This window comes from Theropithecus gelada, chromosome 17, assembly GCF_003255815.1.
Source record: "Theropithecus gelada isolate Dixy chromosome 17, Tgel_1.0, whole genome shotgun sequence".
Lineage (NCBI taxonomy): Eukaryota > Metazoa > Chordata > Mammalia > Primates > Cercopithecidae > Theropithecus > Theropithecus gelada.
The window spans coordinates 62,205,931-62,229,885 of record NC_037685.1 but is presented as its reverse complement, the minus strand read 5'-3'; the positions used below and the strand labels follow the sequence as shown (position 1 = coordinate 62,229,885).

The 23,955-nt window shown below is 39.9% G+C and overlaps 2 protein-coding genes across 6 annotated transcripts in view; one reads left to right on the top strand and one right to left on the bottom strand.

Annotated features, from left to right (window-relative positions):
- Window positions 1-6,297, bottom strand: part of USPL1 (ubiquitin specific peptidase like 1) — a 39,957-nt gene extending 33,660 nt beyond the window's left edge. The window contains exons 1-3 of one of the 2 annotated variants that reach the window (XM_025363973.1): window positions 5,927-6,297; window positions 2,751-2,917; window positions 2,104-2,232 (exon numbers count right to left, since the gene is read on the bottom strand). In XM_025363973.1, the coding sequence (XP_025219758.1) occupies window positions 2,104-2,232; window positions 2,751-2,849 (228 nt within the window). In that variant the 5' untranslated portion in view covers window positions 2,850-2,917; window positions 5,927-6,297. The remainder of the gene's footprint in view (window positions 1-2,103; window positions 2,233-2,750; window positions 2,918-5,926) is intronic. The other variant, XM_025363974.1, reaches the window with a different exon arrangement.
- The window catches only part of HMGB1 (high mobility group box 1), a 155,438-nt gene continuing 135,591 nt past the window's right edge, over window positions 4,109-23,955 (top strand). Inside the window, exon 1 of one of the 4 annotated variants that reach the window (XM_025363981.1) lies at window positions 4,109-5,765. The gene's annotated coding sequence lies outside the window, so the exon portion shown is untranslated. Of the gene's footprint in view, window positions 5,766-6,395; window positions 7,320-23,955 lie in introns of those variants that run through there. The other 3 variants (XM_025363980.1, XM_025363982.1, XM_025363975.1) reach the window with 3 other exon arrangements.

Sequence of the window (23,955 nt, the reverse complement as noted above, 5' to 3'; positions counted from 1 at the left end):
CATAACTAGTTTGCAAGGACGGCTCACAGAACTCAACGAACACTTATGTTTATTGGTTTATCCTAAAGGGTATTCTAAAGGATACAGATGAAGAAATGAGTAGGGCAAGGTATGGGGCAGAAGAGGTATGAAGCTTCCACTTCCTCTGGGCATACCACCTCCACATGGCACCAGCCCCTCCAGCAACCCAGACACGCGTTAAATCCAAATCTTGATATTTTCATACAGCTTAATCTCCAGCCCCTCCACTCCTTTCCTGGAGGCCTGTGGGTAGGGCTAAAAGTTCTCACTCATTAATTCTCTAATCATGTGGGCTTTCCAGCTACTTGCCCCATCTGAGGCTATCCACGGCTCCATCCTAAGTCACCACATTAGTATGAACCCCAGTGTTAGCAAACAGGCTCATTATGAATAACAGGACACTCTTGTCACTCAGGAAATTCTAAGAGTTTTAGCTCTGTGACAGAAACCAGAGGCAAGGACCAACTATAATTCATATTATACTATAATCTCCCTGCTTTAGGTCTTGCCCATTACATACATTTTCAACAGTGCAGCCACAGTAATGCTTTTAACACTGAAGTCAACTTATGTCACTCCTCTGCCAACATCTCTGCTATGGTTCCTGGTTCCACCCATAGTAAAAGCCAGAAAGCTTACAATGGCCTATAAAACCCTACTTGGTCCAGCTCCCCCATTATTTTTCTGATCCACCTTCTATCGCCCTGCTGGTTTCATTGCAGTAGCACAAATATCACAGGCAGCCTCCAGTCTCTCAAGGCCTCCCTGGAACTTGCTTCCCCTGCCTAGCAAGCTCACTGCTCTACACCTCTTTCAGGCTTTTGCTCAAATTTCACTTTCTCATTGAAGCATTGCCCTCACCAACCTACTTAAAATTGCAAACTCCCCCTACTTTGGCATTCCAGTCCCTACTGCCTTATTTTCCTCCACAGCACTTATTATCACATGACACAGAAACACATACTTGTTTATTGTCTTTCCCACTCTACGACATAACCTCCTTAAGGGCAAGAAATTTTTGTTTTATTATTGTATCCTAACATTGTATCTGGAACAATGCCAAACAGTGACACTCATAAAAAAAACCATTGAATATATGCATAAAGAAATTTATATTTGTAGACATGCCTGGGATTACTTTACTTCAAATTATACCCAGCATAAGTATCTATTAACAACCACGTGATTAAGTCTAGTATTTTCCAAACCTGGCTGGCTGATGATCAGACTCATCCTCAAATGTTACAAAACCACAGAATTCTGGGACAACTCTACTGAATCAGCATCTGGGGTTGATACTCAGAAATTTATTAAAAGCACTCTAGGTAATTCTGATGAACTGTTAATTTTTTGCTGGAATAAACAGATCCAAAATTAGAAGTCTGTATTCCAACCACAGCTCTGCCACTGTATCAGGATCTTATGTTCCTAAACCCTCTGAAATCCATCTATTTTCTTATTCATGAAATAGCAATACAAATCCTGCAAAGTTCTGAGAATTAAATGTGTATGAGACAGTCTCATAAACTGTCAAATACAATAAAATGTGGAGTATTATAGAATTTAATGAGCTGCTATATAAAAGCCGTACCAGTGGGTACAAATTACTATAATTTTAAAAGCTATTTAGAGCTTCTAAAAGGGTCTTTTAGACTTTACAAGATTCTATGCTCTATCTGGTTCACAGTATATATACTGGTTTTAGACTAACCAATTTCCAAAACAATCTTCCAGGTACATTAGAGATTCGCAACTTTTCCCATCAGTTGCAAAGATAAACCAAAGAGATGAGAGAGTAACTACTATATGCTAATAGCTAACAAGGACCTCCAAAAGGTTAAAAAAAAGAACTTGAAATGTATTTTCTCCTCTCTCAAGTCAAATGGCAATAAAAACAAAGATCTTTATGCAAAGGGAAAGGTAGGTGGAAAAATAACATTGTATACCAGACAGACTTAGAAACTGAGATTACATATTAAAAATCCAGCCTAAAAAACAAAAAATGAGTAAACTTTTAAAACAAGAAAAAAGCAAAAGAAAAAAGAAAAATCTTATATATACTATATAAGATTAATACTTTACCTGCAGATCCTCACACAAAAAGATAGATTCTTGAAAACTAATTCGGTAAGTCTTTAAGGCTTTTAACTTTCCCTTCTCTCTACAAGCAGGGCAATACTCATCTGATGGAACTTTAGCTGAATCATAATTCTAAAAGAGAAATAAAGCAAATTAAAATATAGACATTCCTACAATATATCAAAATATTAAAAGTTAGATGGAAAGGTAACCAGAAAAAATTATAATTTTCTATTACAAATATCCTGCCAAGATATTTTAAACATGGCAAATAAAAGAAATGCATATAAGCCTTTAAGCTATTATTCCAAAAATAATTATGTTATGGTTTTAAATATTAAATGTTAAGTGTTAAGAATAGCATCAATTTTATTTGCAAGAAAAAAAGTAACATCAACTACCAGGGAGAATTTATGTACCATATTTTCAAAGAACAGTAAATCATAAGGTCTATGTTTTATTTCCACTTTCATGTATCAATAAAACAGAGAGGTAAAAACATTAAAACAATCTTTCGCCATTACTGTAAGATTTCCGTGGAAGACACAATTTTTTAGAAGTTAACTGGTAACATCGCAATTGAATTTAAGTCTCAAAAATACAGAAGAAAAAAAAAACTTTGCACTCAGGCAAAAAATAAGTTCACTAACTTTTCCCAAATACCCCACCATGTGGAGTGAAGATATCCCTATATCAGTCCCTGGTCCAATCACTGGCAAACCATTTCCAATCTTCGGAGAATCCATCATTCCGAGTCATTGGCTAATTTATGTCACTTGAGACATGTCAATATCACTAACGATTTTTTCAATGAACCCTGGAAAAAAAAAGTCAATAGACAATTAAATAAAAATTCTATTTACTATAAAAAAGAACCATGCTATTTTACAAGACGTATATATTAAGTAGATGTTGAGGGCTATATGTCCTGGAATAAACATATTCTACAATTATAATCTTGAAGTGAAAATGATACCTACATTTACAAACCTAGCAAATTTGTGAACAGAGGGCAGTGACCAGTTTTCATAACAGACTCATTTGTGAACAAATTAAATAAAACTTGTAGTAGAGGTAGCTACTATTTAAGGCAAACTACATTGACCAGAATTTGAAAACCTAACTTCTTAGAGTCTATGTACAATTTGAAACAAATATGCCAGCATTATACAGAGAAAAACCCCAGATCCATTGTGCCACTATCTGGCAGGAACAAAAGAAACAATGAACCATCTATTCCATACATTCCTATTGTTTTCAACTACCAAGAACATTAATACTTCATCAGTTGGAAAAAATACTACAATACTACTTATTAAAAGCTGCTAACAAATTATTATTTGTAAATGATCTAATTTACACATTTAACTTCTTTTGTTATCAGAACAAAAATATAAACACTGTCCTAGTACAAATTACATGTGGCAAGCTTGTTTTGAGCTTAGTCCCATGGCGTAGAACTACATTTAATAGAGTAAAAATTACGAGAGACCAGAGCTCAGTGTAAGCAAAAAATAATTAAGAGCATTTTAATTGTGGGTTTACAATTATAGGAAGATCAAATACAGGAGACCTTTAGGGCAAAGGAGAATTACCACTTAGCAGAAATGTTGTAAAATAATTCTAGGCATAAGTCTTTCCCAAATCCGAATGCATGATTCTATGACACCCATCTCCTGGGAATCGATGGCTCATAATTCACTTTAAAAGCTTATTATGCTGTTCTGGTTCAGCTATATAAACTTCACAAACCTTTCAAGCCAAGGAATAATTTCAAAAATAAAACTGCTTTTTAAAGAAACGTATCAGTGAATCTTAATTTTCTATTCCTGAAGAAATAACCATAAGACAGCGTTTCTCAACCGCAGCATTACAGATAACTCTGACCAAATAACTGTTTGTGAAGGCTGTCCTATGTACTGACGATGTTTAGCAGCGTCACTGACCTTTACCCTCTAGATCCAACAGCCAAAAAAGTTTCCTGACTTGCCAAATGTCCCCCGGTAGGCAAAATCACCCCTTCTGGTGAGAACTACTGATGCTAACTTTTTTCTTTCTTTTTAGGCACAGACAACTTATTACCCTTTGGCTGGTTCTATTTATAATCTACTTACAAAAGGGAACTATGTAGGAGTCAAACTTCCATGGTTCCTGCTTTGCAGGCTTTGTACCTGCGGATCTTGGTCCCGAAACTTACTTGTAAAATTAGTTTCTTCTAAGAATTAAATGAGATAAAGATGTAAAAAGTTTAGCACCTGACAAAGCTACTATTTGGTGCTAATTTTATACTTCATTCTGCGTAGAGAAGCAGTACACGTTGTATCATTCTGCGGTACTCTCAAATAGGAAACTAGTAGGCTATGTACCTTGAATAAACTGTTTTTGATGAAAATTTCCAACTACCTGAGGGAACCTAGAAAACTTTTTCAAATCAAACGGTTTTCTCTTTGTCTCTCTCAATTATAAAATATAAAGGGCCTCCAAACTGCTCTCCTGATTCCGTCACCCAACATTTCAGCGGGAAAAAGATAGGCTGGTGGTTAAAATCCTGAATATATAGAATTCCCCAAAAGACAATTCATTTACTACCAGTGGTTTATTTGTCCATATGGGGGACATAAAAAAAATACCAGAGGTGAGCTCCCCAGGTCTTCTTCCAAATACAATTCACTTCGACTTAAATACAAAATCCTGGGGTGGATTTTACAACTTAATTTGACCCTAAGTAGCTGCTCTTCTTCCCTTCAAAAACAATCTGCTCCTCCTTCCCATATCTCACTTAAATGTGGGCGTCTCCATCCTTCGAAACACACAGGCTAGAAAGTCTGAGTTGTTCCCTATTCCTTATTTCCCTCACAGTAAGTCACCAAATTCTGTGGACAGTTCTGTGGAAAGGTCTCAAATCTCTACCTCTTTCCCTTCCATATCACTGTCAAAATGATGTCCCTGTAAGGTAAGTCTAAGCCTGTCAATGCTTAGCTTAAAATTCTCTATTTACTCCAGCCTGATTACAGCAAAGTCCGTCAAAACAGCCCAATATAACCTAAAGGTAGTACTATGACCTAAAGCTCACTGTACTGTGAAAACAACCCAGCTTTCCAGTTCTATTTTCCTCAGCTCTACTTCACCCCCAGCATCTTTCTTCTAATATCCACTTTTCATACTTCTGTGGGCCACTTATACTCCAGAAGCCTTAATGTGAATTATTAGCCAAGCATGAACCCAGTTATATAGCACAATGAACGTGTCAAGCTGGCCCTGGGAATCGTAACAAGTATGCAATTAAACTTAATTCACACTCCTGTGTGCAAAATGGAGAAACCCAGGGAAACAGCTGTTCGAAGAGGGGGCCTTATACCCACCCATTTGAGCTTGCCTTCCGAGAGCGGGTAGGCTCGGCACGTGAACTGTCAAGAGCGAGGCCACAACCCACCTGGAAGCCGAAGAACAGGGTCGGCTTTCTGCACCCAGCCCTGTCTGGTACCAAACCCAACTATTTTGAATCAGAGACGAACAGGACCAAAGGAGGGAAGTTTCAACATCCAACCTAAGAAGCCCCAAGAGGCGCAGGGTCCGTTAACCCTGTCCAACTCCACGCTCCTTGGAAAACGAAAACAAACTCTGGTTTCTCTTCAGCGTTCACCTCTCTGAGCCCAAACGGATCTGTAAGTCCAACTCTATACCTTAATCATCAATCTTTCCCACTTGAACCCCGTCCCAGCCTAGCCCATCCTTTCAGCGCGCCGACTACCCCATAGGTCATCCCAGCTCTGTCTCTTTTCCCAATTTCGAGAGCGGAAAGAAACCCCTCCCTCTTCTCCGTTACCTGCCGCGGGCACTCCCCTTCTTGGTACCGGGTCGATCGGAACTCCTGTTCCAGCTTGATTTCCACCCTAGTTGCAACGTTCAACCCACGTTCCCGTCGGACTGCTCCTCCCCCACTCGCGTTTCCACTAGGAAGGCGGCTTGCGGCTTCCGGCTTCAGTCCGCTGCAAAAGAGTCCTCCTTCCTGCTGCACGCAGGGCCTGAAAGAACGGAGGCGTGGCGGGGAAGGTGAAGACGTGAGCACTTCCGGTCGCGCTTCGCAGAGGCGTGGCTGTCCATCCTGTGGCCGCAGACGCAGTTGCGACTGCGGCGACGAGGAGGGGCGGGGCCGGTGGTTGCTGAGCCCGCCATGTGTGAGTGGCTGGGTTTGGGGAGGCGACGTTTCTGGAAGCTGCTGGAAAGCGCCCGAGTGGCGGAGGTGGCGCCAGCGGCCAGGGGGTGGGGCGTGATTAAAACTAGTGCGCGGCCTGCTGCGGAGGGATTACGCTGAGGAAAGAGACCGGCTTCTGCGTCGCTGTTCCGTGGTCCGCGCGAGCGTGATCGGGAACCGCTGGGCCCTGGGGTGACCCGCGGAGGTGGGAGAGGGAAGGGCTCCCGAAGCCGGCGGAGGTGCCATGGAGCCTCTCCGCCGGCGCGGCCTTCACAGCTGGGTCGCGCTGGGCATCCGTAGTCCGCTCTCCCAAAGCCTCGGTGGAGCCGAAGCTGCCACAGAGTGCATGTTCACAAAGGGTCATCACACACGGAGCTGCCCCTCCCTGTCTCCCTAGAGCCCATCTTCGAGGCCAGGGGCTTTTCTACCAGGATTCTGGGGTGTTTCTCCTCCTTTCCTCCCTCCCAGATCTTCTCACGGTAAGGGGAGCAGCGAAAGCACAGGGACTGCATTCCACGACCCGTTCTGACTAGTCAGCAGCCGTTCTGTCCCTGCTGCACTAATTCCAGCTGCCCTGCCTTGTTTTAACTTCAGAGAAACGGGGAGTTCTCATTTGTTAAGTTTAAGCCTCTGCTTTCGTAGGAAGGTCATGTGGCTTAAGGGACATCGTGACCGCGTATGCTATTTCTGCCTGTGCATTCTAAATCTTGGGGGCAGCATATTCCAGAAGTCCTTTTGGTCGATTGGTTATGTGTCCTAGGATAACATTTTGTAGTTTCAGACCATTTCTTTACAGACTAACCACAATTGGTATTTTGGAGTGTGGGGTTTTTTAGTCGTCTCAAACTAAATGATTATATTCTGGAATAATGCTGATAATTTGGGTAGGGCGGTATGGAGGAAACAAGTCTCGTGCAGAATAAATTTTTTAGTAAGAAGGATTTTAGTTTTTGGTACTTCTGAATGCAAATGGCCAAGGAATCCAGCAGAGTTTGTTGGGGTTTCTCCAGACAAAAATAGGCTGGTTAGTTTACCTTTTTCTGTTGCTTTACTAGATTATTAATGTATTTGTATATTTAAGATCTAGCTAGTTAGGTTTTTATGAATTGTGATTAAAATTGGAGAAAGTAGTACTTCCTCCTGAATAGCCAAAACTCAGAGGGTTGTTTTCTTGCTCACCACTGCTACTTCCATTTTTAGAATGGAATACACTATTTGTAAAAAACAAACTAGCTGAGTGTTAACTCATAAATTGAACAAAACAATTGGTTCAGTTAAAATATAGCTAAAATTGTAAGACTGCAAAATAACATCACCAAACTGAATTATATTTTTTAAAACATTGTTGTCTGCAAAGTTGAATTTTAGTCTTTTAGTGTAAATTTGATACTTTTTCAGAAAAATAATTAGTAACAGAAACAAAATGGAGGTGGGGCTTGAGTTGTAAAGAGAAAGGAAAGGATTTTAGTGTGTTCTGTGTTTTCGCTGTAGAGCTTTTTCCCCTTGTAAAAGGTAGTACAAGACTCACAAGATAAAGAGAAGAACTTGGATACAGGAGATCAGCAGAGATTGACTAGAAAACAAACCCCTTTCGTTTATATTATAGAGTAACGGTCCAAGTTGAGAATAGTGTATACATATCTGCTTATTCCTATATATTTGAAATGCTTTTATTACATATCCTGGTCCTAGACAGAGTGCAGTATCTTCCAGTGGGATTAAAGCTCATTGCCTCCATCCGCTTGTGAGCAGTGTGGGACAGAAATTTTATTGACCTATTTCCAGTTATAAACTCATGGTTTAAAGGGAGGAAGCTTTTATTAAATTAATAACTAACGAACGGCTGCAGTAGTTCAGTGCTGTATGATTAGGATTTTCTTTTTTTTCTCCCCCTCATTTTAGCCACTCACGATGTCAGCTCTTGCGCCTTCTGCTAAGTTAGATTCCTTAACCACAGTACAAGTCTTTGGCCCAAACTTGGAATATAAAAGCTACTTGCTATGATTTATTTTTCTAGTCTCATCAAAAAGATGAGAGTCGAAGTGACTGGCTGTACTTTCTAGAAGCACTCTATGACTACAGTCTGTAATCCCACATCTCAGACTAACATTCAGAAAGCGCTGAAAACCAAAAACTTCTTAAGCTTGGCAACAAAATTCATTTGGTAGCAAAATATGACCTGAACGATTGAGAAGCTGTATATAGTCTTTATCCCATGTGTTTTGCTGAAACTATATTAATATGTTTGATTATGGAGTGCTGTCCTTGGCCCCTGGTATGTGGGATGTTATATATTGGTTTATATACCTTGTAACACTTAAAAATTGTATGAAATTCTTATTTCTAAAACATCCAACCCTTGGGTTTTAGTTAAGGAATTGTAAACCTGTTTTCATATTTTTGGCAACACACTTGTGCTATGCGTGTGTATATTTAAAAAATGAAGACATTTTAGTTCTTTCAGTAAATACATGTATGTTAGGATAGCAAAAGTACGTGTGTCATATTGTGTGTCTGTCACATCGTGCATCTATCATATTGTATACATGCAATGATAGAGGTATGCACAGCATATTCGTAAGTGTAGCCATATAGTGATCCAAATAAGAAATTAGTAGTTTAAGGGCTTAAGGTTAGTTTATACTTCAGGCTCTAAAGTTTAGATAAAACATGACAACTCAGCCAGGTGTGGTGGCTCACACCTGTAATCCTAGCACTTTGGGAGGCTGAGGGGGGTGGATCATGAGATCAGGAGTTCAAGACCAGCCTGGCCAAGGTGGTGAAACCCTGTCTCTGCTAAAAAAAAAAATACAAAAATTAACTGAACACGGTGGGAGGTGCCTGTAATCCCAGCTACTTGGGAGGCTAAGGCAGGGAGAATTGCTTGAACCCCGGAGGTTGGAGATTGCAATGAGCTGAGATCATACCACTGCACTCAAGCCTGGGCGACACAGCGAGACTCTGTCTCAAAAAAAAAAAAAAAATGACAGCTCATAATGTAGCCCAAACTTACTTGGTTCTGTTTTGCCCATAGAAAATGAGAAGATGGCATGATAATAGTGTAAAGTTGATACTGGAATATCTAACATCTAATCCCATGTCTTCTGCTGTGTGACCTTACGCAAGTCACTGAATTTTTAAGGTCTCAGTTTACAGATCTATAAAATGAGAAGTTTGGAATAGATGGTTGTCTTAAGGAAAGTTCCTTACAGTTTCAACATTCCATGTGTGGGTATTTACTCTTAGAAGTACCACCTGCTTCAAAAAGTTTTTCCTACTAAGGGTGTGATCCCATTTCATCTCAAATTGCTGTCTTGCTGATCTAAACTTGTCACTTTGTTCATAGGAAACACATTTATTCACATGGTTCAAAATTCAAAGGGTACAAAAGGATACTCAGTGAAGTCATTTTCTGCCTAGGAAGCAACGAGTGCTACCAGTTTCTGGTACATTTTTCAGAAAAATTTTACACATGTGAGAGCAAATAAATTACTATATATATTTTATTTTTCTTCCCTTTTTCTATGTAAATGGTACATACTATGCATGGTGATTATGTACCTTATTTGTTCACTTAACCTTAAAAGTTGTTCTGTTATTATTTAAGGTATTTCCTTATTTTTATGGCTGCATAATCTTCCATTTTATAATGTACCATTATTTCATCAACCCTATCCTTTTGAACATTTAGGTGTTTTTTTTTTTCAGATCTTTATTAAAGAGCATTGTGCAATGAAGACCTTTCTACGTACATCATTCTCCACATATGTGACTGTATTTGTGCCCTAGCCAATGGTACGGCTGGGTCCTGTCTACTTTGACTTATGTGTTCTCTATGCCAGTATTGTATAGTGGAGTCAACACCCTATTGACTCAAAAGTAAGCATATGAGATAAATCACATCACCTGAATGGCTGTTTTTTCATGTGAGCCCTGATAGCATATATGTACATGCATAATATACATATGTATGTATATGAAGCAAGTAGATTATGTGTAGGGACTTTGTCCTAAACAAACAAACAAATAAATCTTTAAACACTAAAATCATGCCACTGAGCAAGATTTACAATGAGCGGCATGTGAGAACAGAAATGAGTGATGTAACAACAGGTTTGTTCTTTCCAGCTCATGCTTATTCCAAGGCATGTACTCAATTAGTACTCTTAAGCTGGTATTTTTCTTTAAAAATTTTTGCCAAGCATATATGGTTGAATTTGTGTAGCACGCAACTTCTAGATATTTCTACTTTACCAATAAGAAAACAAGGTGTAAGGCTAGGCATAGTGGCTCACACCTGTAATCTCACCACTTTGGGAGGCTGAGGCAAGTGGATCACTTGAGGTCAGGAGTTCTAGGGTGTGGTGGCATATGCCTGTAATGCCAGCTATTGAGGAAGCTGAGGCATGAAAATGGCTTGAAACTGGGAGGTAGAGACTGCAGTGACCCGGTAGCGTGCCTCTGCACTCCAGTGTGGACCACAGAGACAAGACTGTCAAAAAACAAAACAAAACAAAAGGCCTAAAAGAAGTAAACCATTTACTCAAATTTGCATTAACAAGGTGGCTAACCTGGTACTAAAACCTACATTCTCTCATTTCTAATCCAGGGCTTTTTCCAGTGTGTTCTCAGAATTGGTTGTGTAGCTCTAGCAGATTTGAGAATGTCCAGTAATTAGGAACTGCTTTAGGTACATTCACTCTTCCTAGACTCCAGAGCAACCTAAACTTCAGAAAGCAGCGGAGCGTTTTTCCAGTGACAGAATAACGTTCTATAAGTACTTGTTGAGGTAATCACACAACATGCTGATTAGCAATCAGGAAGCCTCCAAATCAAAAAATTAAGTGCATATAAAGAAACACTCTTTCCTAATTGGGACGTAGTTGTCACTTCAAGATGAATTCATCAGTCATAAGGACTGGAAGGAATTTAGGATTATTTGGAAATAGGTAGTCTTAGTTTCCCCAGAATTCATGCCATCATTTAATTTAGCCAGAAAATTTAAAATAATTATCACCAGAAAAGGAGAAGTGGTAGTAGAAACAATAGCAAAAGAAAAATAGAAAGTTGGAGGATATGCTTTAGTAACTACATTCACATAGAAGGTTAGATGTGTTTTAGTAACTGTATTCACTTGAAGCTGGCATTGCAGCACATGACCCTCCCCTTTAGGGCCTCAGCTACCTGCTGACAATGCTAGTCCCCTTGTCTCTACGTAACTGACTCTTTTCATCCTTGGAGTCTTAGCTCGAGTGTCTTGTGTCAAGCTGTCCACCCTATTTGAGGAGCCCTCTGTCCTCTACCCCCACTCTAATTGTTACCACCTATTTGTTTTCCTTACAGCATATGTGTGTGTATGTGTATATGTATGTGTATGTGTGTGTATATATGTATAACATACACATATACATATATTTTTGGCCCCATAGTAGGTTGTGAGATCTGTGAGAGCAAGGACGACATCTCTTTGGTTCACCATCACCTATATAGTGTCCAGTATACATAGTGCATATTTGTTGATGAATTATCTTGGTGGCTCCCAATTTTCAATTTACAAGGCTGATCAAACCTACTTTTAAAACAGAATGTATTAAATAGCCTATTTCCTTCATGTTTGTTAGTTCAGATGTATGCATAATTGGTATGCTTTTCTTATTGAGAAACCTATTATTCATCAATGGGTTTTTTTTTGTTTTTTACACTTACTGGTTTTTTATAAAGGATGTTTTAAAGGGTACAGATGAACAGCCAGATGAAGAGATGCACAGGGCCAAAAAGCTTGTATTGAATGTGCAAAGGACTGCCATAAATGCAGGGAGAATACAACGGTGAATAATGCATAGTCCTTATTCCTAAAGAGAAATAGAAATGTTTGTAAACAAATAGCTTTCATACAAGGTGGAATGAAATAAGTGCTAAATAGTTGTACAAGCAATGTTTTGTAGAAGCTATGGGGGAAAAATGATTAATTTTAATTATAGGAAGGCCCTCACAAAGGTGAGTTTTTACTTTGGTCTTCAAAGAAAAATAGAGCACAAGTCCCTATAGATGAAGAATAGGGATGAATAAATGTTTAGCTTCACTTTTTAAAAAGTCCTTAAAATAGCTGTAATCCCAGCACTTTGGAAGGCTGAAGTGGGTGGATCACAAGGTCAGGAGTTGGAGACCAGCCTGGCCAGCATGGTGAAACCCCATCTTTACTAAAAATACAAAGAATTAGCTGGGCATGGTGGCAGGTACCTGTAGTCCCAACTACTCGGGAAGCTGAGGCAGGAGCCTCAGATCCAAGATTGCACCACTGCACTCCAGTCTGGGCAACAGAGCGAGACTCCATCTCAAAAAAAAAAAGCAGTATTGACCACAAAGGACTCATAACACATTGTTATAAAGCAATCTTTTTTTAAAAATTAGTTAAAAATAAAATGACTCCAGCCATAAATATTATACTTCTGCAACTGAGGATGACTGTAAAATCACTTTAACTGTTTTGACTAGGTTGACAGCTAAGTTGAGGTTCAATTTAATGATTGAATTGTAACTGAGTGCTAATTGGAGCTAGTAATTGTTTAGTAAATGTATCAATTAAGACAAAAACTATTGAATAATGAAAACAGATTCATTTTTTAAAAAGAGATTTTTAAGCCGCTTGGTGGTCTTTAATATATGGTTCTCTGCCACATAAGTTAAAATGGGGACTGGTTTTTGGTGGTCTAATCTGATTTTTTAAGTTTATTTTTGCTTCCCTATGTCTGTTTTGCTAAGCATTACAGACCTTCACACTTTTTTTTTTTTTTTTTTTTTTTTTTGTGTAGGCATTAGATTTACAGATCTCATTTAAACTTGGCTATATATTAATCCCAGTTTTGTTACTTCATACAAAATATGTAACCTCCCTGAGGCTCAGTGTCACTGATAAAATGAAAACATCTACTAATCCCACTTCTGTCATTTAACTAATTTTGTGGCCTCAGACAAATCATTTAACCTGTCTGAGCTTCAGTTTTTCCATGTATGAAATGAAATTCTCTTAAATGAGGTAAGACATAGGACAATGTCTGGCAGTTAATAATGCCCTCACAGCAAATGTTGGTTTTCCCTCACCCTTCCACGTCATCTAAACCCTGCATGTCCTTTACAGATTGCTTTAAATTCTGTTTTCTCTTTCCTTTGCCAGCTCCTAGCACTCTCTTCTAGAGTTGTTGCACTTACCATATATACCATGGATTCTTAAGTGGGTATTATTACAATTGACCCTTGAGCAATATAGGGATTAGGGACCCACCCCCTCCTTCCCCATGCTGTTGAAAATCTGCATATAACTTTTGACTGCCCAAAAAATGTAGCTGCTAATAGCCCACTGATTACTGGAAGCTTACTAATAGCATATATTGTTAACTAACACATATTTTATATTTCATATGTGTTATATACTGTATTCTCACAATAAAGTAAGTTAGAGAAAAAAGTTACTAAGAAAATCATAAGGAAAAGTAAATATATTTACTCATCATTAAGTGGAAGTGGATCATCTTAAAGATCTTCGTCCTTGTCACCTTCACATTGAGTAGACTGAAGAAGAGGAGCCGAGTGGATCAAGAAAATGTTTATGTACACCATGGAATACTATTCAGTCATACAAAGGAGTGAAATAATACCTTTTGCAGCAACTTGGACGGAGCTGGAGGCCAGTATTCTAAGTGAAGTAACTCAGGAATTAGAAACCAAAAATGGTATGTTCTCACTTAAAAGTGAGAGCTAAGCTATGAAAACACAGAGGTGTAAGAATCATGCGGTGGACTTTGGGGATTCGGGTTGTGAAGGAAGGTTGGAAGGGGGTTAAAAGACTACATATTGGATATAGTATACACTGCTCAGATGACAGTTGCACTAAAATCTCAGAAATCACCATTAATGAACTTATCCATGTAACCAAAACCCATCTGCATCCCCCAAAACTACTGAAATAAAGAGGACGGGTTGTTCTTGCTGTCTTAAGCCTCATGGCAGAGGCTTAAGAGCAGGAGCATGTTGGGAGGGAGGAGAGGCAGGCACACTTGGTGTAACTTTTATTGAAAAAAATCACATCCATTTATAAGTGGACCCAGGCAGTTCAAACCTGCATTGTTCAAGGGTCAACTATATATTGGGAACTTGTTAAAACTGCAGCTGCTTGGGTCCCATGCATGATTCCATGAATTTGGCATGGGTCCTGGGCATCTATATTTTTTTCTCCCTCAGATTTTCTTACGCTTACCAATGATCACGGTTTTTCACCTATTTGTTAATCATGTGTTTTTTATAGTTTATATTTAAAACCATTCAGGTGTTTTAGTTTAAACCTCAAATATACTATAAACTCCATGAGGGCACAAAATTAAACTTAGTTTAGAGGTTGATAAGTAATGCCCACACCTTTTTTATCTGACTATGTTTGGATCCAGTTAAATCAGATAGATGAAGATTGAAATGTAAGTTTACTGAAAAAAGTTGTTTGGAAAAAGCTGAGATGTGCAGCAACAACGAACTTCAAAGAACTAGGCAGATTTAAAATTAAGAGTTTTTCTATCAACAAGAATAGGGCTTGTCCCACTACATTTACTGTGTAACAGAGCAGGCCAAAAAAAATGACCCTCTTCAGTCAGCCAAATCCCAAATGGAAAGGAGAGAGCAAGTTGGCTGAGCCTCAGAATTTTTTCTCCCAAACTTGCTGTCGGATCGTTTAGCCCCTCCTATCCTAGAAAGGAGTTAAGAGTAGAGGTCAGCCATGATTATTACAGTAAGGAAGTTTTATCTGGAGTATGAAAGAGCTTTCCTCATGCCCTCAACAGTACCCAATAGGTATTAATGGATTTTTTTTAATACTTTGCATTGGGTTGCTGTGATTTTTAGTACCTAAATAAGTTATGAAGTTACAACTTCAGTTAAATCAGTATATATTATTGTATTAGTTATATTTTGTTATGTAACAGATTATTCCCCAAACAGCTTAAAACAGCATTTGTCATTTCATACATGGTGTATGAAATGATACGTGGTCAGGAATCTGGGAGTGGTTTAGCTGAGTGGCTCCAGTTCGGAGCCTCTTATGTGGTTGCAGTCATCTAAAGGCTGCTTGAGTGTCTTCACAACATGGCACCAGAGCACGTGATCTGAGAGAGAAGCAGAAACCACAGTGTCTTTTACAACCTAACCTTAGAAGAGACCTACTCTCACTGTGCTGTATTCTATGGGTTACACAGACCTACCTACACAACAGTATGAATACCAAGAGGTGTAGGATTCATTGGAGGCCATCTTGAGGGCCGACTACCACACTTTTATAACATGTTAGTTTCACTTTATATCTCACAGAACAAGTCATTCAATAATGTCTGATATCCCAATAAAATTGTTTAATGGTAATTTTGTGAAATAATTGTATTTTTATATAATAAAATTTCCTACCTAGAGATCAGGCTGTGAGAATATGTCCAGAGGATGATTCTGTACTACCAGCCCCTTCCTGTCTAGTTCTATTTCTGAATCAGTAATTTATATAGCATGATCAAGAACTACTCTGGTTGCATGTTCTTCTAGATAGTCTGTGAAAGTTCAGTTGATTTATAGACAGACTTACCATAGGTGATTGTATTAGTCTGTTTTCACGCTGCTATAAAGAACTACCTGAGACTGGGTAATTTACAAAGAAAAGAGGTTTAATTGACTCACACTTCTGCATGGCTGGGGAGGCCTCAGGAAACTTACAATCATGACAGAAGGCGAAGGGGAAGCAAGGCATATCTCACATGGTGGCAGGAGAGAGAGAGCGAAGAGGAGGAAGTCACACGAATTTAAACCATCAGCCCTTGTGAGAATTCTGTCACAAGAACAGCAAGGGGGAAGTCCACCCCCATGATCCAGTCCCTTCACACCATGCTTCTCCTTTAATACATGGGAATTACAATTCAAGATGAGATTTGGATGGGGACACAGAGCCAAACCATATGAGTGATAATAGCTACAATTTTGATTTTAGTATGAGTTAATATTTACTTCTGGTCTCCTGGGAGGTACCTCATGAAGTCTGATTCCCATCTACTGATTTATTCGAGTGAAGGTTTCTTTTGCAGTGGTAATAATTAGAATAAGGTGGACTAGATGGCTAGTGAAGATCATTGAAATAGTCCATAGGCCCAAAGGAGCCGAAAACCATCACTGTAAGCAAGTGGCAGTGCTGTGATTAAAATTCTATTGCCAAAGCTTAAAAGAAGCTCAATAAGTGAAAGGAAATGATTAAGAATATAATTTATTTCTTAAAATATGCTAAGTAATCTTAGGTTTTGTAAGATAGCAAAAAATACTACAGTGTTTGAAGTGTTCATTGAATTCAGGAGTGCATAATTCATTTGTCCTCTATAGCTGCTCAACACAATAGAAAAGATAATAACTTGAAGATTGTGACAGAAGATGTTTTAACATAACCTGACAATGCCTGAACATTCTTTGGAATTCTAACCGTAAGCATTGTTAGATCAGTTTGCATTTTAAGTTGCTTTGAGTCCTTACAGATGAATGACCAGTTGTAGAAGCCCAAATATTTGTATAATCAATTTTCTCATCCAGATGTAAGCTGTTTATTACATAGACATAAACGTGTAGAGCATAGTATTACCAGACCCAGTGAACTCATTTGGATGTCATAATTTCCAGTCATGTAGGCATATTTGACAGCAACTTTCACCCCCCAAGTGTTAGGAGGCACTATTTTGCTAATCAGGGAAGAAATTTTAGGAAATTCATTTTGCTTTCCAAATGTAATTTGTCATGATCAATAAAATGTTTGGTTTGGTTATTGATGAGCTTTAAGACATGCTCTCCTATGAATTCTTAGGGTAAATGAGAGATGGTAGTAGTTTTTTTCTGTATATAGAGTATATAAACCCTGAAAGTTGCTCAGTTGAGTCTTCAGAGCTAATAAGTGATGATAAATGAAAAACAAATCTTGGAATAATTGATTTTCTGAAAGTGAAAGGGCAGAGAGAGAGAAGGAAATCGGGAAATGTTAATTTTAGACTATTGTGCCAATAGTAATGAATGTATTCACTACCCGAAAAAACTATTCTTCTAGAATAGAAAAACAAGTTAAGTGACATGACATGATCAGTCAGATTTATTCTATAAGACAGGTCTTTTCAAAAAGTCATTATTAATAGAGACCAAAGACACTTTAATAGAGACCAAAGACACATTAATAGAGACCAAAGACACAACCAAATGCTGTGCATGGACTTTGACTTGATCCTGGTTTGCAAATCACATATTGGGGAAATTGTAATGTACCCAGCTATAGAATATATTTGGGAATACATTTTTAATTTTCTTAGGCGTGTTCCTGGTTACTATGGCTATGTAGGAGAATGGACTTATTTTAGGAGGTATATCTGAGGTATATTTACAGGGAAAGTTATCTTCAAACAATACACAGTATGTACAGGGAAAACAAATACGGCATTAAATGTTGAATCCGTGGTAAAAATAAGTGTGGTTGTCAAACAGTTCTTTCAGCTTTTTTATGTGTTTGCATATGTAAAATGAGAGAAAAATCCCTCTCTGGAACCCTGTTTCTTCATTGAGCTTTGCAAGAAAAGACCTCAAGAGAATGTATCATTGTTTATGGCTACCACCTCTACCCTTCCTCTGCTGTTCTCTCTCTCTTGAATTCAGACCTGTGAGACTTTTATTCCTGTCTTCCCACCAAAACTCTCATTTCCACATCAGCATTGGCCTCCATGTTGCCAGACCTGGTGGTCCTTGCCAGACCTGGTGTCAAAAGAGCATCCTCTTTTGGTGGGTCCTCCTCTTTTTTAAGCATCAGAGTGCCTCCGGGCTCAGATCTCATCTCAATTTGTGTTTAGTTCCTATATCACCGTACCCTGTTCTATAGCTTTAAATACTATTTAGATGTGGAGACTCCCAAGTTCATATTGCCACCCCAGCCTCTCCCCTGAACTTCAGACTCATTTATCCATCTGCCTACCTGATACATTCCCTTGGTGCCAAATAGGCATTTCAAGTTTAATGTATCCAGAACTGAGCACGTTGGTCCCATCAGTCTCTTCTGCACACCCCCCAACAAAGCAAGCACATGCTATTTACCTGCTGTTCCACATTCTTCCTCATCTCCATATGAGGAACTTCATTCTTCTAATTGCTCAGGCAGTAAATCCTGGTATCTGATTCATATTTACCCCTCATACCTTACATTTAATCCCTCAGCGAATATGGTCAGCCACACTTTAAAAACATATTCAGGCCAGGCGCGGTGGCTCATGCCTGTAATTCCAGCACTTTGGGAGGCCGAGGCAGGCGGATCACAGGGTCAGGAGATTGAGACCATCCTGGCCAACACGGTGATACCCCATCTCTACTGAAAATACAAAAAATGAGCCGGGCGTGGTGGCGGACGCCTGTAGTCCCAGGTACTCGGGAGGCTGAGGCCGAAAAGTGGCGTGAACCTGGGAGGCAGAACTTGCAGTGAGCCGAAATCGCGCCACTGCACTCCAGCCTGGCGACAGAGTGAGACTCCATCTCAAAAAAAAAAAAAAAAAAAAAAAAAAATTCAGAAGCTAAGCACTTCTCCAGCTCTTACCACTACCATCTCAATCCAAGGTACATTCTAGGACAGATTATAACAGATTTTCTCAACCTTGGTACTATCAACGTTTTGGGCCGGCAATGTTGGGGTAAAGGGCTGTCTTGTGCATCGTAGGATGTTTAGCAGCATCCCTAGCTTCTACCTGCTAGATGCAATTAGCAGCCCGTCCCAACAGTTGTGACAGCTAGAAATGTCACCAGACATTGCCGAACTGTTCCTTGGGGGGACGTTGGATTATGGACCACTGGATTATAGCAATATCCTCCTATTGTCTCTGCTTCCTCTCTTGCCCCCATACAGCTTATTCTCCATCTAGCAACCAGTGTATCAGATCAAAACATGAATCAGATCATGTCATTTATTTTCTTCAAAACCTTCCTGTGGCTTCCCATCTCATTAGCGTCAAATCTGTAAGTGCCTACAGATCCCTTCCTGACCAACATACATACCTGACCCACCCACCCCCCAACTTGGAGAGCAACTTTTTCTCTCTGTGCAGATTTGAAAAGGGCATCTTTTCCACTGGATGGATGCAGCCTCTTCGCCTGCTTTATTTTTCATCACAGTATTATCACCACTTTACATGTTCAATTTGTTGAATGCATGGTAAGATGAGAAGTATGATTGTCAAAATGTGCCCTTGGTATCCATAGATTCCACATCTGTGGATTCAATCAACTGTGGATCCATAATATTAGAGGGGAGAAAAAGGCTTGTATTCTGAACGCGTGTGGACTTTTTTTCTTGTCATTCCCTAAACAATACAGTGTAACAACTATTTACGTAGTATTTTCATCAGATTAAGTATTATAAACTAGAGATGATTTGAAGTATACAGGAAGACATGTAGGTTATATGCAAGTACTATACCATTTTATATAAAGGACTTTGTGGCTTAAACATGATTTATTATTTGTCATGATCCTGTAGGTAACTGTAAAGTGCTTCTGCTGGTCTCACCTGGGCTGCTCATGCAGATTTTGGTATCCTTAGGGAGTCCTAGGACCAATTCCCCACAGATACTGAGGGGTGACTGTTTTTAGTAAAAGGTAAGTTGCTAAAAGTTCGCCTAACCCAATCTGAGAATGTCAAGAAAACCTTAGCACCTAACATAACCTCAGAGATTCTACAAAGGTCTCACAGAAGAAACGATGCCTAAATAAGACTTAGTGTGGTCGTGTAGAAAGAGAGAAAGGGTATTAGTAGTAAAGAGGAGAAGGAGTGGAGCCAATGCCCAGTTCAGTTTTGAACTGCCTCCTTGATACTTCCAAGAGGAGAGATACTCCAAGAGGAGATTCTGCCATCAGGTAGTTAGAGAGACAAGTCTTGATCTTAGGAGAGACAGCTAGACTATAAACACAGATTTGGGAATAATCACTAGATAAGCAGAAATGAGGGACTGTTTACATGTCAAAATTGGAAGGAAAGCCTTGAGATTTAGTCTGATAACTAAAGAAACTCCCTAAACAATTTGCCAGAGAGAAAAATACAGCGGAAAATTTAAAACATGATAGGAGGCTGCACGGTGGCTCATACCTGTAATTCTAGCACTTGGAGAGGCCAGGGCAGGCGGATTGCTTCAGCCCAGGAATTCAAGATCAGCTTGGGGCAATAAGGCAAAACCCAATCTCTACCAAAAAAAAAAATACAAAAGTTAGCTGGACGTGATAGCATGTCCCTGTGGTCCCAGCTCCTTGGGAGGCTGAGGTGGGAGGATCATCTGAACCTGGGGAAGTCGTGGCTGCAGTGAGCTGTGATCACACCACTGCCCTCTGGCCTGGGCGACAGAAAAAGGTAAAACAAGATGGGAGACTCCTAATGTGTTTCTCTCGGACAAGGAAAACAAAACAAGATAAGGTTGTTTGTTCTTGAGGAAGAACAATTATTTAGCTTAAACCAGACTAAAGCCAGGGAAAGAGTTCTCTAAAACCTCAGTGATTATTGAAGTGTTGATACAACAGATAATAAAGCCAGCTAGCTGTGCTACTCATGTAAATTCTAAGGTTATTTTAATTTTTACGCATTATAAAAATCAGTTTTTCAAAGTTGGAAGTTTTTGGAGTAAAAAAATAACTTTTAAAGTATGGAGTGTTCTTTTTCTCTCATTCTTACACTTTTAATTTAGTATTGTAAATGGACATGTTTTTAGTCGAACTGTAATGGTTGTCTAATTTTGTGTAACAAACGCCACTCCAAATCTTTGTAGTTTAAAAAACATTTATTATTTGTCATGATCTAGTAGGTGACTGGAAGATTCCTCTGGTCTCACCTAGTTCTGTTCATGTGGCCGTAGTCAGTTAGCAGCTGGGCTGAGGCTGAAGGGTCTAAGCGGGCCTTGGGGACATGTCTGAGGCCGTGGGGCTGGTGTCCCCGACAACATATCTGAGGCTGTGGTGCTGGTGCTGATGTCCCCGGTGACATGTCTGAGGCCGTGGTGCTGATGTCCCCGGTGACATGTCTGAGGCCGTGGTGCTGGTGTCCCCGGTGACATGTCTGAGGCCGTGGTGCTGGTGTCCCCGGTGACATGTCTGAGGCCGTGGTGCTGGTGTCCCCGGTGACATGTCTGAGGCCGTGGTGCGGGTGTCCCCGGTGACATGTCTGAGGCCGTGGTGCGGGTGTCCCCGGTGACATGTCTGAGGCCGTGGTGCGGGTGTCACCGGTGACATGTCTGAGGCCGTGGTGCTGGTGTCACCTGGTTTGTATGCTCGTACATGTGCACGTCCTGTTCACCCCCCTGCTCCGAGTATGCTCTCTCCATCCATAGTCTCCCCAGAGGTGTTTTAACATGGCAACAGGAGTGTTCCAAGAGGGCAAAAGCGAAAACTGCAGGTCTCTTAAGGACTAGTCTTAGTCACACGTCGTCATTTCTGCTGCATTCTATCACACTATGATGTATGTGGATTAATTCATTTCAGGCTCACTACAATGCTGTAACAAGTAGGTAGGTACCTTATTACCCTCATTTTTAAAGTGAGGACACCAAAACTCAGTACTAGTAGTTTGACCACAGGCCCCCAGCAGGTAAGCCACAGGACCAGGTGGGGTTTCAGTCTCTCCTTTGCCATCAACAAGCTCTGAGATGTTCATTTATCTGAGCCTGTTTCTTCTTCTGTAAAATGGGATTAATACAACTTGAGTGTCCCTTGCCTGAAATGTTTGGGACCAGAAGTGTTTCAGATTTGGGGTTTTTCAGATTTTGAAATATTTGCATTATATTTAGCCAGTTGAGTATCCCTAATCACTTGAACCCAGGAGGCAGAGGTTGCAGTGAGTCAAGATTGCGCCATTGCACTCCAGCTTGGGCAACAAGAGCGAAACTCCATCTCAGAAAAAAAAAAAAAGTTTCAGATTTTTGGATTAGGGATACTCAACCTATACTATTATACAGAATAATTTTTAGGATTGAATTGAGATGATTTCTAAAATATCTAGCGAATACTTGATTCCTAGCAGGTACTCAAAAATGTTCATTTCATCATGTTCTTCTTACTGTTCTCAGGTTGCTTTATTAGATGAGGAAATGTTTTTATACCTGCTATTTGTCTCATTATCTTAAACAAAATTTGAATGACCTACACCAGAATTATTAAAGGAGACAGTGATTTAACATTCCAGTAGTAGAGCAGTAATAAAGAAAATTTCATACTGATGGAATTTATTTTAAGACTGTGATCTGAGCTGTTCTACCCTAAGGTGTTAGTGGCTGATGATCACTTAATAGATTGCTCTCCCAGAGATTATTTACATTTTCAGGGGAAATAAAATGCCAATGAAAGAATAGAGTAGAAGAATTTTAGGTTTTGTGGCAAGCCAGTGAGGAAACTATGATTAGGAAAAGGATCTTTCAGTGGTGATCTTTGTGGTCTATCTACCACCATAGATGAATCCTGGCAAGGTATCAAGTAACTCACCACAGTTTGTATATAATTTATAGATTTGGGTTTCTATAGGAAAAAAATGCCTTTTAATAAATTCAGATCATCATGCTATGTTATTTCATTTGGGCATGACATTTAGATGAGCACAGATGCAGTTACTATACTATAAATCCAACTGGAGTGTTGACAAATTAAGGTCTAGGCCTGTTACGGGCTGAGTTGTGCCCCACCCCCAATTCATATGTTGAAACCCTAATCCCCTGGACCTCGGAATGTGACTGTATTTGGACACAGGGCCATAAAAAGGTGATTAAGTTTAAATGAGGTCTTTGTGGTGGACCCTAATCCAATATGACTAGTATCTTTTTTTTTTTTTTTTTTTTTTTTTTTGAGACCGACTCTGGCTCTGTCGCCCAGGCTGGAGTGCAGTGGCCGGATCTCAGCTCACTGCAAGCTCCACCTCCCGGGTTTACGCCATTCTCCTGCCTCAGCCTCCCGAGTAGCTGGGACTACAGGCGCCCGACACGTCACCCGGCTAGTTTTTTGTATTTTTTTTTAGTAGAGACGGTTAGCCAGGATGTTCTCGATCTCCTGACCTTGTGATCCACCCATCTCGGCCTCCCAAAGTGCTGGGATTACAGGCTTGAGCCACCGCGCCCGGCCTATGACTAGTATCTTGATAAGAAGGGGAAATGTGGATACATGGGGAGACACCAGAAACAGAACAGAGGGACAGCCATGTGAGGACATTTCAAGAAAGCAGCCGTCTGCAAGTTAAGGAGAGAGGCCTCAGAGAAACCAAACCAGCCAACAACTTTATCCTAGACTTCCAGCCTCCAGAACTGTGAGAAAATACATTTCTGTTGGTCCAGCTACCCAGTCTGTAGTGTTATTGGGGCTTTTTTTGTTTTTGAGACAGAGTTTCGTTCTTGTTGCCCAGGCTGGAGTACAATGGCCTAATCTCAACTCACGCAACCTTCGCCTCCCAGGTTCAAGTAATTCTCCTGCCTCAGCCTCCCAAGTAGCTGGGATTACAGGCATGTGCTACCACAGATGGCTAATTTTGTATTTTTAGTAGAGACGGGGTTTCTCCATGTTGGTCAGACTGGTCTCAAACTCCTGACCTCAGGTAATCCACCCACCTCGAC